This window comes from Ovis aries, chromosome 17 (genome assembly GCF_016772045.2).
Source record: "Ovis aries strain OAR_USU_Benz2616 breed Rambouillet chromosome 17, ARS-UI_Ramb_v3.0, whole genome shotgun sequence".
In the NCBI taxonomy this organism is placed as follows: domain Eukaryota; kingdom Metazoa; phylum Chordata; class Mammalia; order Artiodactyla; family Bovidae; genus Ovis; species Ovis aries.
Genome location: NC_056070.1, coordinates 64,422,141 through 64,441,224, shown reverse-complemented (window position 1 = coordinate 64,441,224; position 19,084 = coordinate 64,422,141). Strand labels below are relative to the sequence as shown.

The 19,084-nt window shown below is 43.0% G+C and overlaps 1 protein-coding gene across 4 annotated transcripts in view; it reads right to left on the bottom strand.

The window, feature by feature from the left end:
* The window catches only part of CORO1C (coronin 1C), a 79,440-nt gene that overhangs the window by 14,426 nt on the left and 45,930 nt on the right, over positions 1-19,084 (bottom strand). For all 4 annotated transcript variants that reach the window (XM_060400805.1, XM_060400806.1, XM_027956653.3 and 1 more), the window contains exon 3: positions 13,904-14,026. In XM_060400805.1, the coding sequence (XP_060256788.1) occupies positions 13,904-14,026 (123 nt within the window). The remainder of the gene's footprint in view (positions 1-13,903; positions 14,027-19,084) is intronic.

Here is a 19,084-nt window from a genome sequence, read left to right as displayed (position 1 = left end):
TAAACAGAATGCACAGTGGTCTCCGGGTGAAACATAGAATGTGGTGAAACATGAATAGCTGGTTTTCAAGTGGAGTAGGATAACAAAGAACAAAATATCCATAAGCTCTAAAAATGGTAGGTCTCTCTGGCTTCTACTTACTATTAGTGGAGATTTTATTTTATATTCACTGTTAAGTTAAAAACTCTCCAGTTAGAACCACACCAAAAAATTGAAAGAAAAATAAAAAATGACTGAAGCAAGCACCCACAAAAAGAAGCACTGGGGTGAAAACCCCTAGGTAAGCCCATGGTCTTGAGGGGAAAGCAAACTCTATCCACCAGAGGTTCTTGGGTGGCGGCATAGTTTTTCAAACATCATATTTTCTATAATTTTACATTGGGAAAATAAAAAGATACCTAAGAGTTTTATAACAAATACTGAAGAAATGTTCTTACAAAAGAAAAACCTTAATTGGACTTCATCAAAATTAAAAACTTTTGTGTTTCAAAGGATACCATCAAGAAAGGGACAAGACAACCCACAGAATGAGAGAAAATAATTTATGTCATATATCTGAAAAATGAGTTTTTCTAGACAATATAAAGAGCGCAATAAGAAAAGAAAAGTAATCCCATTTTTTAAAATGAGCAAGAAATCTAGATATTTCTTCAAGGAAGATATACAAATGGCAAAAAAGCACATGAAGAGCTGTTCAACATTATCAGCCACCAGGGAAACACAAATCAAAACCACAATAACATATCACTTCATACCCACTAGAAGTTTGGAATTAAAAAGACAGATACCAACAAGTATTGGGGAGGATGTAGAGAATTTAGAGCCCTCACACACTGCTGGCTAGAATGAAAAAGAGTGTAGCCGCTTTGGGCAACTGTTTAGAAATTCATCAAAAGATCAAGCACAAAGTTACTCTATGATCCAGCAATTCCACTTCTAGGTATCTCCCCAAGAGAAAGGAAAATATATGTTCTGCACCATAAACCTATTATTATTCATCACAGCCAAAAGGCGGAAACAACCCAAATGTCCAGCAACCGACGAATACCAGAAATGTGAAACACAAAGGAATACATGACCAAAGAAAGGATGGAGTCCTGACACACTGGGCTTCCCTGTGGGTTCAGTGGCAAAGAATTCGCCTGTCGATGCAGCTTTGATCCCCGGGTGGGGAAGAGTCCCTGGACAGAGGAACCTGCCAGGATTCAGTCCACGGGATTGCGGAGTCGGACACAACTGAGCATGCACACGTTGACAGATGCTACGACGTGGAGGAAGCTTGACAATGTTAGGTTAAGTAAAAGAAGCCAGTGATGACAACCCACATATTGTAGGATTCATGCATATGAGACGTCCAGAAAGGAAAATCTACAGAGGCAGAAAGTTTATTAGTGGTTGCTTAGTGCTGGGGGTGTGTGTGTGCGTGTGCAACGGCTCAGAACATGGGGTTTCTTTCTGAGGTGGTGAAAACATTCTAAAATTGTCTGCGGTGATAAGTGGCACATATCTGTGAATATACTAAAGACCACTGAATTGTACACTTTAAATGGGTGAGCTATATGTAAATTAAATCTCAATAAAGCTGTTAAAACCAGATATTAAATAACATTTAAACTTTTGAGAAGATTAAAACAATTATTTTCTTCTGTATGAAGATTAAGTAAATCTTCTAACATAAAAGAGTTTATGCAACTAGTTCGTAACAAATTTAGAACTTGCCAGTGGAAAAAATCATGCTCAACAGTGGAACAAGTGAGAAACAGAATTTTCCTTTGTTGGGGATTTTTAAGGAGGAGACAAACAACTGTCTGTTTTCAATTGCTTAGTGGAGGCAGAGTCTGGATTAGGAGTGGCTAAGGTTCAGCTCGGTTCTGTTGTCCTGCAAAGAATCAGAACAAAAAGGGTGCCAGTCTGAGGACTGTAGGAAAGTCGTGAATTATGGGATTATTCATAAACCTGACTTCTGAGGGCTTAGGAAAACCACCTAATTTCCCCTGAATGCTCCATCATTCAGCGGGTTTTAAGGCAGATGTGAACCAGCATGGGAAGGCAAGGGGGGCCGACCTTGCTCCTTCCCACCCATCACCCAGACCAGGCTTCTCTCCTCCGAACAAAAGAGACTCTGGCCTGTGGCCCCCTCTCTTGGAGTGTGGGTATCTGCTACCCTCTAGTGTTACCTGTTTGCTTTCCCCTGTTTTTATTCAAGGGTTTATGATCAGTAAAACAGCTCCACATTGAACTTGGCAATTTGAAAGTAAAGCAGGACAGAAATTTTGAACAGAAAACAAGTACTGATTTAATCAAAGCACGAAGTCGGCAGAGAAACAGTTAGGAAGTGGGACTTCAATGACTCAACAGGAAATGCATTTTGCAAAATGAATTCTGACCAGGCTTGGGACAGAAAGCATGTAATTCCACATGCTGTCTCCAGGTGGCACTGTGACCACGGGCTGCCGGGTTTTCCCACAAGGATCGTAAAACCTTCAGTGCCTGACTGACCCCGATTAAATAGTGCATTTTCTAAATCCCTAATGAGGCGTGGAGTGATGGGTGGCTTTGGATATAATCAGCATTTCCTGTCTTAAACATGAGAGCTCATAATGGGACTTCATCTCTTCTTTCTCAAGTTTCTTCCTCCATCTTTTCTTTGGATGGCAAGGAGATTTTAGTGATGGAGCATAATATTTATTATATACTTTTAAAAATGAGGAAATTCTTTGTCCCTTCTTTATCTAACTTTTGGCAGACCCATGGTTCCATCAACAAGGCTTATTATGCATTTCACGCAGACACCTAACCCATCGTACTACCTCGGTCACTCATTCAAGAGCACTCTCCTTGAGTAGCCACCGTAACACAGGCCCACTACCAGGTAAGGAGGAGAAGGACAACTGAACTTAGATCTTGCTCTCAAGAGGTTTATAGTCTTAACAAAGCAGAGTGGTCGGTCTATGAGATCGAAAGTCAAAGACAGCACAAGTCGAACAGAAAGCTGGAGCATGGGCTTGGGAGCCAAACAGATCTTCCTTCCACTCCAGCCCAGGCCTCTTACGGTGATGGTCAAAGGGCTCAGCACAGGAAACGGTCAGACTTCATTTAGTGCCATGAGAAAGTCCTGGAACAGTGCCTGACACACAGTCAGTGCCCCCAGTACAGTGCAGGGGTGAGGAATATCCTAATTCTTCCACATATCAGCTGTATGACCTTAGGGACATTCACCTAACCTATCTGGACCTCAAGCTTCCTCGCCTATAAAATGGGAATAATAAGGAATTTGCTCTCACTGGGGTTGTCCGGAGACCAATGCAACAACATGAATCTAAAGCACTCAGAACAACGCCTGGCCTAAGGCAGGCTCTGGGTAAGTTTAGCTGTAGTTGTTACTTGTCTTTTTCACTAGGAAACCACAGAGTCTACATTACCAACGCGACACTGGTATGAGCTAAGTGGAGTGAAAATTAAGTGTCACGAGGTTGCCTTCCTGCCACCTGAGTCTGGTACCTCCACGGAGATTCCCTGAGGAGACACCTCTAAGGATGAACAGGAGTCAGGTGACAGGTGGAAGCAGGAAAGAAGGAAGGGGAGAGGGGAGGAAGGAAATCAAGGATCTAGCTTTAAAAGAAAATAGCTGTAGGGAGCAATTTTTTAAAGAGTAGATGCTCCAAAGAGGCTGGCTGAGGGGCTGGGAGACAACAGAGTAAGAAGATAACCCTGGCAGGAGAGTCCAGCAGGAGGGGACAGCGACTGTGAGGGGAAACTCCTGTGCGAGAAGACACGGACAGCAGCCCTCCAGCCTCTGCAGGGAGGAAGGTGGACTCGGGAAAGGCCTGGCACGCCTACAGGTCCTTCCACACGAAGTGGACACAGCCCTGCGTGGTGGGCGCTGAGCTGGCTCACAGGCCCGCTGGCACGTGGCTCTCTGCCCTTTGCCGGGCTCCCTGCTACCGCCACAGCGGCCTTCCAGTTTGGACTGGAGAGGTCGCGGGTTTTCCTGCGCACGACCTGGGATGCAGGCTGGTGTGGACGCTGGCCAGGATGTCAGAGACCAGGTCTCCGCCAGAGCTGGGACGCTAACTGGCCACGTCAGCATGAAAACGGGGCTTCACTTCCTGGAGCCTCAATTTCCTTGTTCGATTCAAGGGACAGCAGCAGCTCTGCCCTCTCAGGGTAACTGGAAAGGTCAAACACGTCGAAACATTCTGCACCCCTAAGCACCACCCAAAGGTGAACTATTGCAAACGGAGTGACCTTTGACTAAACTGTCACCTCTCTTGGGCCTGGGTTTCCTGAGTAGTAAAATGGGACACGCTCCTGCCTCACTGTGCTGTTAACAGTGATTAAATATAATCACCACATGAAGGCTTAAAACAGCGCCTGGCAAATAAAAAGGATCTACGTTCATGATTATTTTTCTTGTTGGAACTGTGACCCCTATGACCCCAATATGTAATTTTAAGTCTGAACAGCAGGATTCTTGGCAATGAAATTAATTTGTCTTCAAATTAATTCAGCCCTGTACCTAACTGCCTCATTTATGTCCAAGATATCCCACGTGTGAAAGCTCTAGTTCACGCCGGGCCAGTCAGCACAGAGAAGATCAGCTCTCATCTCCAGGCTGGTCCGCTAGCTCCTCTGTGCTCCGTGGCCTCGGCAAGGACTCTGATACCACTCGCTCTTCCAGACTCATACTCGGGGAGCAGCGAGGAAAAGAGGCCTCAGACACCCTCTGCTGAACCCTCAGCGGGCATTCAGCCTGGCAGCCACTACAAGCTATCCCCTCACCTCCTGGCTTTTTTTCTTATTTTTTGAAATAATACTGTGTATTCCTGGCATTTTCTGTGTGGATGATACATTACTAAGGCAATGTTTTATCTTGTTTCGTTTTGAAAGAAAGAAAGAAAGAAAGGAAGTGAAGTTGCTCAGTTGTGTCTGACTCTTCGCGACCCCATGGACTGTAGCCTACCAGGCTTCTCCGTCCATGGGATTCTCCAGGCAAGAATGCTGGAGTGGGTTACCATTTCCTTCTCCAGGGGATCTCCCCGACCCAGGGATCGAACCTGGGTCTCCCGTATTGGAGGCAGACGCTTTAACCTCTGAGCCAAAGAAAGGGGGAAAAATGCCATCAGTCTTTAGGGCTTTCAGATGAAAAAGTGAATCAGTGAGTGAAAAGCCAACATGGTTCTGGAAAAAAACAACTTTAAGCCCCTGTTCAGGAATGACTGGCCTCCTTTTCCCACATAAATTTCTGAATATGAAAAAAGACAGGTCCAGAGTACAGTTCTAACAGGAAAAAAGTGAGGAAAATTAAGAAAAGCGGATTTCTCTCAAAGCAGTCATTTTAAAGTGTTATCTGTTTGACGGTTTTATTTCTCAAACACAGCGCAAATTTAAAGCAAACAGAAAGTGTTTCCAGACACCGCTTCCCTGCTTTAATTACCCGTCGTGAACTTGCTACCGGGCCAGCTACTGCAGTTATGGCCACAAAAAGGAGGATTCCCCACAAAGGCCGCGTTTTTTAAACGCAGAAGAAATCAACTCCAAAGGCAGAATGAAGGAAAGCGCTGATCTGAAGGGACAGGGAGAGGCTGAGACTGCAGCCACTGCAGAGCAGCAACCCTCCCGCAGAAGCCGCCGTCCAACCACCCCCGCGGGCAGGACACCCCTCACGAACCGTGACACTGAGAACAACGCTGGTCTTGAGAAAATCAAGAACTGAGAGTGGGGTTCCGATGTGCCAAGAAATAGCCACTTGGCCGATGGCCCAGATGCAATCTGGACAGAATGGAAATAACAAGTCCTGCTGAATGACTGAGAGGGGTTGGAGCCCTGGGGAATGCGCTCTCATCACCAACCACGTCACTTCCATCTTTATTTCAAGGCAAAGCCCACAATAGGAAAATTTACAACGGACGCAAAACTGGCTAAACTAGGGAGCTGATCACTGTTGTTGTCCACAGGAGTGTTAAGACTGATTCGGGGAAAGGGAACAGTGGCCATTAAAGCCTCGTCATCTGGGACCATCAGAACCTCCAGGTGAAGACAAGTAAGAGTGCTCCTCCTGCGGGAACATCCCCTCTCCCAGACTCTGGAAGAGCCAACCGGGCGGCCCTACTGTCTGGACAGCTGCTCTTTTGCATTTGTGTCTGCAGGTAAGGGACAGTGTTGAATCGACACCATTCACTAAACCTACGTTGGTTGCTATTTGTATTATATAAGGTGTTGTTATTTTCTTGGAGCTAAAATTTTCCCAAATAAAATACTCAACAGCTGCAATCTTTCAAACTCTCTGTGAGGAGATTTTGTTAGAGAAAAGAACTCACAGTATCAAAAAATCTGGAAAACCTAGGAGCAGAGTATAGTTTCCCCGAGCAGGGTTTATATCATTGCTAGTTGCTTGTACAAAACATCACTTCAAGAAGCAGTCCACCAGGACTTCCCTGGAGGTCCAGGGGTTAAGACTGTGCACTTCCCCTGCAGGGAACACAGTGTCGACCCCTGGTCAGAGAACCAAGATCCCACACCACATGCCAAGTGGAGTGGCCAAAACATGAGAAGACAAGACAACAGCACGTCAAGGGCAAACTATGCCTGTAAAATTTACCTTCAGGTGGCTTCAGGAGGCCACCTCTAAATGATGACGGGATGTACCATAAGGCTGGCATTCCTTCTCGAAAACTGCAATCACCACTAACATCAGTGGCACAGAATCAATGCTCACACAATGAATTAACCACCACTTAAATGCAGAGGACATCGAAGAATTACACCATAAATACAAGAAGCAGTTTTTAAAACTAATTTAATCATTTACCGTTCATTTGGTAAACTGGTTTTGTTGTATTTTTGTCTACTGAATTATCCGCTGAAGATATTCTTACTGCCATGAATCCTCTGTAAGTATACATCAAAACTCACTATAAGAAAAATAACTCATTATATATTTATACCTTCCTTGATCCTCTCAATTGGCGTATTTGTGTATTTATTTATTTAATTTAGTTTTTGAAACAAGTAAGGTAGCTAAGGCTGAGCGCATAGATAAATATATATACGTGGCCTGGGACTTTCTCAGCATCCTTTCTCTACAAAAGCTGGGCCCTGATAGCATTTGCAGCTCCTGGGCTATCACCAGGAGGAAACTAGAGCCAACTTCTCTTCTTCTTCTTTTTTCAATTAATAAAAGCTGCTGTTTGAAATTATTTGATCTATTGTATGGTGTTCTTTTACCTTCAGAACAAGTGGAAAATGAGGTATTAAGAAGCAGGTGGGGTAGGAGATCAAATACTTAAAAACTTTTTTTTCAACTGCTGAGTTATTAAAGCATTTTGTAATTAGCCCAATAATATCAAATGATTTGAGGCAAATTAAGCGATTAAAATACCAGCCCCATACTTAAGGGACTAAAAAAAAGCTGGAGGAAGATTTATCCCAAATTTACAAAATGTTCACTCTGGCAAAACCAATAAAGGGGCAACACGGGAGGATTCTGGGAAGACGGTGGTGTCAGTGGCAGATCTCCCCAAGTCCCTGCAGAAAAACACAGAGCACTCAGATGACAAAACAAAACACAGGGACCACATTTACAGAAAATGAGGCGACGACCCAGATGCAAGCGGGTGGAGGAAAATCAACAACAGCCACACGACCCGTGTGCTGTCGGCCTGTGTGTGAAAAACTCATGGGGCAGCAACGGGGGCCCCACAGACCTGAGCAGAGCAGGCCGTTACGAGACCACAACGGAAACGGGAGGGGCTCTGCCTTCCCCAACAGTGGACGAGAACAGGGGCCTAAAACAGCAAAGGTCTGAAGGGGCTGAGAAAGCTAGACCCCAGTATTCTAGAAGCCAGCCAGAGAGGACTCCCTTCTGAGACAGGCCCACACTGAGAGGCAATTCCAAGAAATGGAAGCAAAGCTGGGCAGGACCGAAGTAAGATGGACAAAGGAATCAGAAAGGTCAAATTAAAAGCAGGTCAGGAAATACACAGCAAGCCATGGTGTTCCCCAGCACTACCTGAAAACGACAGAAGAGGGCGCTCTGCAAAGTTTGAATAGCTTTATAAAGCAAGCCAGCTTTCAAAAGCTTTGGAAAAACTAAATTCACATAAAAATAAGAGAGCAAAAATAAATAAATAAGTAAAGGCCCCGAAACTACGAGAAAAAAAGAGAACAGGGTACAGAATAGCACCTCGACAGACAGTGCAGAACACTGACAAGCTCCGCGCCCAGACGATTTAAATCCTATCACACACGCTTCAAAAGGCGTTATTAAGAGAACAAGACAGGAAACGTCCTAAGTCTGAACTTGAAAAATTCAAGAACAAGGTGGTGGAAATCAAGAAAAAATTAGATCTCAAAGTAAAAGTACTTTAGAAACAAAGGCTAACAAAGAAACTAAGAGCAAACAGACACAAATAACCACCCCAAAGAAAAAAAAGGTAAAAAGCAGAAAAATTTTAGCCTACAAGAAATGAGTAAGAGGGATGCCTCTGGTACGCCCATGCAGGGGGCCAAGGCCCGCAGACCCCAGTGTGGCTGAAGTCTGCAGGTCCCGCCATGTGTGCGCACCCGAGGGGCTCCTGAGCCACCCGCTGCCCCCAGGTCCAGTGACCCTGGGATGGAACCCTCGGAGGATCCGAACCTCTCCACTCCTCTTGCAGGTATCCGGGTTCCTGACCACGCCTTTCAGGCCCGACTCAGCCCAGGCATTTGGGGGACCATTTGCTTTCACCAGCGCCAACCTCAGCCCTCAGGCCAGCTCTCTGAATGTTGAGGAATTCCAAGACCTCTGGCCTTGTCTGTCCCTGGTGATTGACTGGGGACCAACTGGGGACAACCAGAGCCCTGAGGTTGACCAGGCTCAACTGTGGTCGATTTGCCTGTGCATGGAAAGTCTGGCATCCTTTGCCTGGTTGTGCCCTGGGGAGTATTGGGCCATCCTCCAGCAGTATGGGCTGCTCCCCTCACATGGATCCTGCCTGTGAAACTCTGGGGACGGAGGCCTGGGGACTGCTGCTGGACACTGTTGTGTCCGACTGCTGGTGGCTGGCAAGGGCTCTTTGCAGAGGCTGCTGGGGCTGCAGTGTTACTGGTCTGACCTTTTAAGGCAAAGTTTCTTTCTGAACACAATGGATAGACTAGGCCTCTGAAGCTGCTGGTTAAGCCTCACACCTGGTTGGGGAGGGGATATTTATTTATCTGTAATTTCATATATCAGTCACAAGCTGAAGAGAGGTTTTATGAACATTCCTAGGATGGCCTTGTTCTCATAAGTTTCTTCTTGTTTTGATTTCTGAAAAATAAATAACAGATTCGGAATCTAATGAGAGCCTCTTCTCTGGTGGACAGTGGCATTTCAGGTCCAAATCAGCTAACACCATCAGTTGGTGCTTTTTAAAAAGTCTCAAATGACCAAAGGCATGAGTCTGTGCTCCTCAAGCTGGGGCGAAGTTAGGATATAAACTGTAGGCCCAAACACTGCTTCCACTGAACCAGGGGCTGGTTCTGTGCTGTAACTGCCTGGTGGAGAGTCATCATTATGTTTTAATGGCGGGAAGTAATAAGCTCTTGGTGGGGCAGGGGCGTGGTGTGTTTGGGTCCAAATGAAAGAATAGTGAAAAATAAACCTCTACTGTCTTTTTCAGCCTTTTTTTCTAATTTATTCATAATATAAATTATAATGAATTATACCTACAACACCTTTATTTAAATCCAATGTCTACTCAGCAGCGTTTCTCTTTATCCAAATGTATATACCAAGTGTTAAACATAATTACTGTTGGGCATTTGAACTTTGTGTTTTCTTTAATAGACAGGAGTGCTATTAAACATCTTTGTAAATGCTAAAAAAAGAAGAAGAAGGAAGGTTTGGAGAGAAACTGATAAATATCAAAGCTAGATAGATAATATCAAACATCAAAGAAAGACGATAAAGCACTTGGGTAACAGGAGTCCCTGAAGGAAAAAACCAAAGCAAAAGAACAAATTTTGAAGACTTCTAAGTCAAGAAAACTTTCCTGGAGGAAAGAAAAAAAAAAAAAAGACCTGAAGCTACACTGAAAGAGCACATCACATACTCAGAAACACCAACTCAGAATAACCAAAAATAGTCTAGCAAAATTTACTACATTTTAAGAAAAAAAACAAAAACCTTATGAACATCTAGGCAAAAAGAACATACTCTGTAAGGAAAAGAAAATTACACCATCATCTGGTTTTTTATAGCAACACTTTATGCCCAAATGAGATATTTAAATACTCAAGGAAATGCTGCGAGCGAGGATTTTATATCCAGAAAAATTTACCTTCAAGTATAAAGGTCAGAAAACGAAGATCATGGCATCTGGTCCCATCACTTCATGGGAAATAGATGGGAAACAGTGGAAACAGTGTCAGACTTTATTTTGGGGGGCTCCAAAATCACTGCAGATGGTGACTGCAGCCATGAAATTAAAAGACGCTTACTCCTTGGAAGGAAGGTTATGACCATCCTAGATAGCATATTCAAAAGCAGAGACATTACTTTGCCAACAAAGGTCCTATTAGTCAAGGCTACGGTTTTTTTCAGTGGTCATGTATGGATGTGAGAGTTGGACTGTGAAGAAAGCTGAGCGCCAAAGAATTGATGCTTTTGAACTGTGGTGTTAGAGAAGACTCTTGAGAGTCCCTTGGACTGCAGGGAGATCCAACCAGTCCATCCTAAAGGAGATCAGTCTTGGGTGTTCATTGGAAAGACTGATGCTAAAGCTGAAACTCCAAAATTTTGGCCACCTCACGAGAAGAGATGACGCACTAGAAAAGACCCTGATGCTGGGAGGGATTGGGGGCAGGAGGAGAAGGGGACAATGGAGGATGAGATGGCTGAATGGCATCACTGACTTGATGGACGTGAGTTTGCGTGAACTCCGGGAGTTGGTGATGGACAGGGAGGCCTGGCGTGCTGCGATTCATGGGGTCGCAGAGAGTCAGACACGACTGAGCGACTGAACTGAACTGATAAAGGTCACAACAAGCCGCCGTCAATATAGAAGAGCTTAGAGCACGTGTTCCCACGAGCCTTTCCTAGTTGATTCCGTCCCTTGGAACTACTCTTCAGTGTGGATCCAGCCCATCCCAGCAGGGAGCCCTCTCAGGTTGGTTTCCAGAGAACTGGGGTCTACAATCTACCAGAGGAGGAGTGTCAGATGATCCAAATGACTTTTTTTTTAACTGCTTTCAGCAATCATGACAGTGGTGATACTATTGGTATTTTTAGTGTGAGACTACTGTGTGTATACCGTGAAACAGCAAATGAGATAGATTAGAATATTTTAATTCATCTTGACTCCCTGAAAACCAGGATTCTGGGTATGAAAGAAAGGAGACAGAGATGTATTATTAAAGAAGTCAGATAAAAACTCTATAGTCCTGACTTTGAACTAGCAAGATTAAAACTAAGTCACAAGGTATCATATCTTTAAATATATATGTATATTCTGAACAAATTTACCACACGGTCTTATAAACAATGATCACCACAGTAACAATGAGCATCCCTAAGCACCCAGACGGTGACCAAGAAATTCTATTTTCCATTCAAAGAAACCAGAGCTTCTGAGAGAAAGGCCGATTCGAGGTGTGGGGCTAGAGATGTCCAGGATGGGCCTTGGACACTTCGACACACCAAAGAGTAAGGAAGCAATAGAAACAAGCAGGGTCATGTCAGAAGGACTCAGGAACTACAGACAGGTTCCTATTAGCAAAGACTGAATGAGCTGAGCTTTGAAAGAAGAACTGTAATGGATCAAAAACTGTGAAATAAGTTCAAATCCATAAGTTCCATATGAAATGAAAGGGGAAGAAAACCTCCAAAGGAAAAACTAACTGGTCACCTTCTGAGGAAGACCGAGAACCAATTCATTATCTTGAAAACTTGGTAAATAAAAGGAAAGAATCAAATGTTTACCCTGCTTTCCTGTATGAACTATATACTCCTGGGTAACTAAATAGAGAAGAGGGAGGACTAGCTTACAACTTTTACCAGCTGAAAACTGAAAACAACTGATATCCAGTAACTGTGCAAATTTAAAAAAAGAGAAAAACAAAAAACAAAAAACAAAAAAACAGGCATCTTGAGACCTCATGCCTTGAAGGAAACCAGAGCTGGAGCTCTAGGCTTGTCAAAGGGTTGGAATCTAAATCTAATCACACTCCAGGATGCAGCTGCCAACTCGCAGGGAATCTGAAGGACAGAGAAGCAGGTTGAACTGGACCATGAGGGTGCAATCAGCAGAATCTAGACTGCTGGAAGCTTCAGGTCGAAGGTCAGGCATCTCCAACAAGGAAAGGATGGAGGAGCTCCTCCTGTAGACTAGGAAAGACTTAAAAGACCTATCAAGCTCTTAAAACTTGGAAGACTGAGCTCTACCATCATCCAGAGATACACATTTACATGATTAAAACCACAAAGACAGGCAAGGAGGTGAATTTACTGGTTACTTGTGGAGGGAAGGGTGGCTCAGGATTGGGGGGTGCATAGGAAGAGTCTGAGAGGGCTGGGAGAATCCCACTTCTTGACCTGGGTGGTGGTCACAGGATGTTCACTCTGTCATAAATCTCTCAATTCACTTTTTCTCTTAACTGTTTAGCGTGTTTTATAACACAAAGGTGGTTTGTTTGTTTGTTTTTTAAAGGGTAACATGACCAATAATGCTGGAGATGAGGAGAGATGGGTCAAACACCCTTCTCTAAGAAAGGTTAAGGTTTCTTAGATTAAGATTTGGCATTGGGTCGGAACACTGTTTCTCTCCCTTAGCAAAATGTATCTGCAGCCATTCAAATGATCAGTTTAGCAAGGCATGTTAAATGGAACAATTCCTTTTAATAGCAGCATATTTCTTTAATATGCTTTGGCTGCCAAAATCATGAGATCACAGGAGGAGTTATCCTCAGCCAAAAGTCCATGAGAAAAATTGGTAAATGTTTAAATGGCACAGTTCAGGAATTAATTTGTGTTTATGTAAAATAATTATAATTAACAAAGCCTTCCAAACAATGTTTCTAGGTCTGGTTCAGTGCACAGAAACCCAAGAGGGAGCTACCCGAGCACGGTTCTTGCAGCTCTCCACTGCCAAGTGAGAGGCTGCCTTAGGGAAGACCTGCTCCCATCCAGACCTGACTTCAGGACTCCCCTTCCGCACTCAGGCTCAACCTTTCCAGCAGATGTTGGGATAGGGTTAAAAATGCATCCAAACCCATAATTACATTTGAAGGCTAAGAAGAACATAATCAAGAACAAGAAGCTTCACTTTCAAAAATACTCCTTCCTTCCACCAAAGCCTGGTTTCACACATAACCTACTTTCAGAACCTAGGGCACATAAACAACTTACTTTAAAAATCTTTCAAGTTGGATGTTTGCCGAGAAAGGACTTTCTTAATCAGGGTCCACAAACATTAGCTTGGAAATAAGCACTTGCAAAAAACTCATTACTATCTCTCAGTATCTGTTTCATGTCCCATTTATCTGTATGACCTCTGGCATCATATTTCACTGGAATATGCAATTCATGCTAACAATTTTCTCTGCCTTTTTGGTGGGGAGGAAGGTTATGCTGTCCAATGGCATTCATGGAAATATTTGAAAGTCACTTTATCTTTTCTAAAATCTTCCCAACCATGCAGATGTGTCAACTGTTAACAAGGAAGAACACAACATACACACACACTCTCTCTCTCCTGCAAAAGGAGAAAAAAAAGACAACAGAGTACAACTCCATGATATAAGGGCTTGTAAAATGGTTTACCAAAGTTAAACTTTGATGTTGCTAAATTCTTACATAATACAATGGACAATCAAAGCTACCACGATTTTCTGCATTCCAAACCTCCTCATTGGCCTGCGTGCCCACCATACCACGGGGACTTACCATAACAGTGCAGTCCTCCGAGCCGCTGGCAATGACCTGGTCGTTGTGTGGGCACCAGTCTATGTCCAGCACTGGTCCTGTGTGGCCACATACTGTGGGGTAGGATTTGTCAATTCGACCAGTCTGAAAGGAGAGAGAAACATACCTATTAGGTATCATCAAGGCCACAGAGTCTGTGTGTTTTCTCAGATCCATTTCTCCTTTATTACCTCTACCCTGAACTCTCAGCACTCTACCAATGATCACGGTCATTCAGATCAGCCAACGTCAACCAATAAGAACTGTCAACTTGCATTTCTAGAAATAGTTACTACTGCTGCTGCTGCTGCTACTAAGTCACTTCAGTTGTGTCTGACTCTGTGCAACCCCACGGACAGCAGCCCACCAGGCTCCCCCGTCCCTGGGATTCTCCAGGCAAGAACACTGCAGTGGGTTGCCATTTCCTTTTCCAATGCATGAAAGTGAAAAGTGAAAGTGAAGTCGCTCAGTCGTGTCTGACTCTTCGCGACCCCATGGACTGCAGCCTTCCAGGCTCCTCCGTCCACGGGATTTTCCAGCAAGAGTACTGGAGTGGGGTGCCATTGCCTTCTCCAAGTTACTACTGAGGACGCTCTATCAAACAAAGGAGCTACATTTCCAGAACCAGAGATTTAATTAATCAATGGCATAAAGAGACACAGCAAAAAAGAAAAACTTTTTACCAAAACACAATTCTAACAAATAGCTGAACTGTAAATTATAGGTGTTTCTACTGTTTAGAAAAAAAAAACCTAGTATTACTCAAAGCGTAAAATATAACCTTTAATATAATAAGCTAATACCCTTGAATATATACAAATTAACAGCTCTGGAAGTGGATGGCACTGTGAGCAAGCAAGTGACGGTAATACAAAGAAAAGCTTTCACCAGTGCTCAGGGGCTGAAGGACATAGGATGTGCCAAGGTCTCTGCTGTCTTCAATCAACAGAAATGCCAGCTGGGCCTCCTAATTTACCACTGTAGCACTCAGGCACTACCCAGATCCACATCTCATTAAGAACACAACTTTTAAGATTGGTCATAGCAACCATCACAATGTGCTCATGTTACACACTTGAACCTAACAAGCCAATGTGGCTTACTGGACCAATCCTGTGTTAACCAAGACAAATGCTCTTACAACAACAGGTATATAAAAGCTAGCTCCTTTTTAAAAGGTTAGTGCCAGTCCTTTCTGAGGTCCTTCTACATGTGCTAAACACAGGTGGACAGAAAGGGATCACCACAGTGTAAACCAACCTCTCCTGTTATGGCCAAGTGTCACAACACAGGAGCAGGCTTTTTGGAAAATGTTTAAGATCAGTAAATTTGGATTTCTTCACTGACTACGGAAATCTCCAGGGAAGCAGTGTACTAAAGCAGAGATCACAGGCTCAGAGTCAGAGAGGGATGGGTTCAAACCCAGGCTCTCTTGGTTAAATAGCATATGATCTCAGACAAGTAATTTCTCTAAGCTTCAGCTCATCACCTGTGAAATGAGTAATAATAATACTTACCTAGGAGGAGTACCATGAAGAGGAAATGAGAAATGAGGTAAATCATAGCCCAGCATTACAATGATCTATATAACATCTATAAAAAAATTATAGTACTGGAATACAGTAAACACTCAATGAAAAACTGACACTTAGTACTAGTTTTTCCGGCATAACTTATTAACTTACTCCATCATTAAGAGTTACAAATGTGTTATCTGTGCAATTTGGGCCAGACACTGAGCTGAGTGTTGGAGACAGAGGTAAGCAGGGAGGCCTGGCCTGGCCGAGCGTGGAGTCCATCTAGAGCTCTAGTTACAGCGCAGCACGAGATGTGCGGCAGCAGGAGGCCCGGCGGCAGGAGGCCCGGCGGCAGGGACGCAGGAGGGTGCTCAACCAGAGGTGTCGGCTTAGTCTCTGGGAGGGTTTTCTGCTGAGAAAGCTGAGTTCTCAGCTGAGGGGTGAAGATGGACCAGCCTACAGACCTGAAGCCTGGGTTTTTTCACACACTGCCCCTTTCTCTTGCAAAACTAATTCAACCCAGAGTGTGGGTGTCCCGAATCAGTATTATAGAGAACCTGGGTCATATATGAGAAGCCATGTGGGTCACTGACGGGCCACAGAGCAGCAAAAGTCAGGGACCAGGTGCCAGGGCTGGGGTGTGGCACTGCCTTTTTCTCCCAGAGGCCCTGGCCAAGCCTCAGTTCCTCACCTGTAAAACGAGAACCCTAGAGTTCTTTCTCCCAGAACTGACGTGAGAACTGACTGACACAATCAAGGGAAAGCACGCGGTACTGTCCCAGCAATGTTCCCTGAATTCAACTGCTGGAAGCCACTCTTACCAACATCCCTGACCATACCCTTCCATAAAGAAGGAACTGTCACCAAGCACCTCAGCCAGGAGTTTTCAACCTGACTCTCCCTGTGAGTACTCCTCCCCGGAGCTCCTGCCCAGGTAACAGTCTACTGCTCAAGGTGCTGGCGGTGAACTCACTCGTGTTTGTTTCCTAATATTATTGTCGTTATATTATGCACTATTATCATTATTTAAACTATACAGTAGTTACTCTCTTGAATGTGTGACATTTTGTAATTTAAAACATTCTGAGACATGAGCCCCACAGTGGGATCGGATACACACTGCAGCAGGCGTTGCAGAAGGAGGGGATGCAGGCAAGGCAAGACCTGAGGAGATGCACGCGGAGGATTTTTCCGGTTTAACTGAAGGTGAAGTCTTCAGATTGAAGAGGCACAAGTCCCAAGGAGAACAACTAAAAACAAATCCACATTTATTCACATCCTAGTGCAATTCCAAAACACCGAAAACAAAGACAAAATCTCAAACAAAAGCAGCCAGAGAGAAAAGACAAATTACTTGGAGAGAGCGTGACTAGGTCAACTGTGGGCAGACTTCTCAAAAGCAAGTACAGAAACAAAGATGCGGGGAAAATATCTTGGAAATGCTAAGAAAAACAACCACCTGTGCATTCTATACCCAGATAAACTGTCATTCAAAAGTGATGGATGGCCAAAAAAATGGGACATTTTAAACAAAAAGATACTGAAAACTTAGCATTTAAAGACTCTTATGCAAAGAATTAAGTTCTTGGACTTATTTCAAAGATAATTTCAAAGAATTAAGTTCAAGGGCTTATTTCAGGAAATAAAAGTTAACCAAAAGAAAGAGCTGGGATCCCAAATCAAGCAGTGAGCAAAAAAACTGGTCAATGTGATCAGTGTAAATGAGCACTGACTGTACAGAACAGCAGTAATTATGAGCAGCTGCACTAGAGGTAAGACAAGGCACATATCAACATTGTTTCCAAACACACATTAAATATTTATTTTTAACATAACCAATTAGGATACCACAAAGTAAATCTCAAAAAATACACAGGAATCAATATCCTAAAGTGCATGTTCTGAGTACAATGCAATACAATTAAAAATTAACAGAAAAATATAAACCAAAAATCTCCAATGCATCTGAATTACTCAATAATTCACATAGAAAATCAAAACTGGCCAATAGCCAATAGAAAAAGGTTTAAAAAAGAAAAGTGAAAGTGTAAGAAAAAGGTTAAAACTGGTCAGTAAATACATGCCATATCAAAACTTGTGGAATATAGCTAAAACAAACCTTAAAATTCCAGAAAAAATAAGCCATCTCCTAGCAAATATGTGATGTATCAAAAGTTTTTCAATAAACAGGAAACCTAGACAGACCCAGAACCCTAAAAGAACCAGCACTGTAAATTCCACATATCACTGCCCACTCAAAACCAATCAGTCAGTAAACTCCAAACGTAACAGACCTGGATGGCTGTACAGATGAGTTTTATCCAACCAACATTCCCAGAGAACAGAAAATCAAGGCACACTGCTGAACCCATAACCTAAGGAATGTACCACCTGACATGAAGGAAACCTACAGGACATAAATATTGATGCAAATATCCCTCAAAATGGGGGAAAAATGTAAACTAAATTCAGCACTGTAGGTTGTTCACAAAAAACATAAGTAAAAAGATATGTTGCAGAATGGGAGATTTAATATTTACATCTGTATTTGTACACTATTATATGCATGTATACATAAAATGTGTATCTGACAAAATCAACAACACTTTAATAGAATAAGGGGCAAATGACAGGAACAAGGATCCACAGGGAAGGAAGCCTGAAAAGCCAACAGATGTATGGAAAGCACTCCATTTCACTGGTAATCAGGGGACTGCAAATTAAAATAAGGTAACAAAGCCCAGGCCCAGACGGCTTCACAGGTGAATTCTACCAAAAATTTAGAGAAGAGCTAACACCTATCCTACTCAAACTCTTCCAGAAAATTGTAGAGGAAGGTAAACTTCCAAACTCATTCTACGAGGCCACCATCAACCTAATACCAAAACCAGACAAAGATGCCACAAAAAAAGAAAACTACAGGCCAATATCACTGATGAACATAGATGCAAAAATCCTTAACAAAATTCTAGCAATCAGAATCCAACAACACATTAAAAAGATCATACACCATGACCAAGTGGGCTTTATCCCAGGGATGCACGGATTCTTCAATATCCGCATATCAGTCAATGTAATTCACCACACTAACAAATTGAAAAATAAAAGCCATATGATTATCTCAATAGATGCAGGGAAAGCCTTTGACAAAATTCAACATCCATTTATGATAAAAACTCTCCAGAAAGCAGGAATAGAAGGAACATACCTCAACATAATAAAAGCTATATATGACAAACCCACAGCAAACATTATCCTCAATGGTGAAAAATTGAAAGCATTTCCCTTAAAGTCAGGAACAAGACAAGAGTGCCCACTTTCACAACTACTATTCAACATAGTTCTGGAAGTTTTGGCCACAGCAATCAGAGCAGAAAAAGAAATAAAAGGAATCCAAATTGGAAAAGAAGAAGTAAAACTCTCACTGTTTGCAGATGACATGATCATCTACATAGAAAACCCTAAAGACTCCACCAGAAAATTACTAGAGCTAATCAATGAATATAGTAAAGTTGCAGGATATAAAAATCAACACACAGAAATCCCTTGCATTCTTATACACTAATAATGAGAAAGTAGAAAAAGAAATTAAGGAAACAATTCCATTCACCATTGCAACGAAAAGAATAAAATACTTAGGAATATA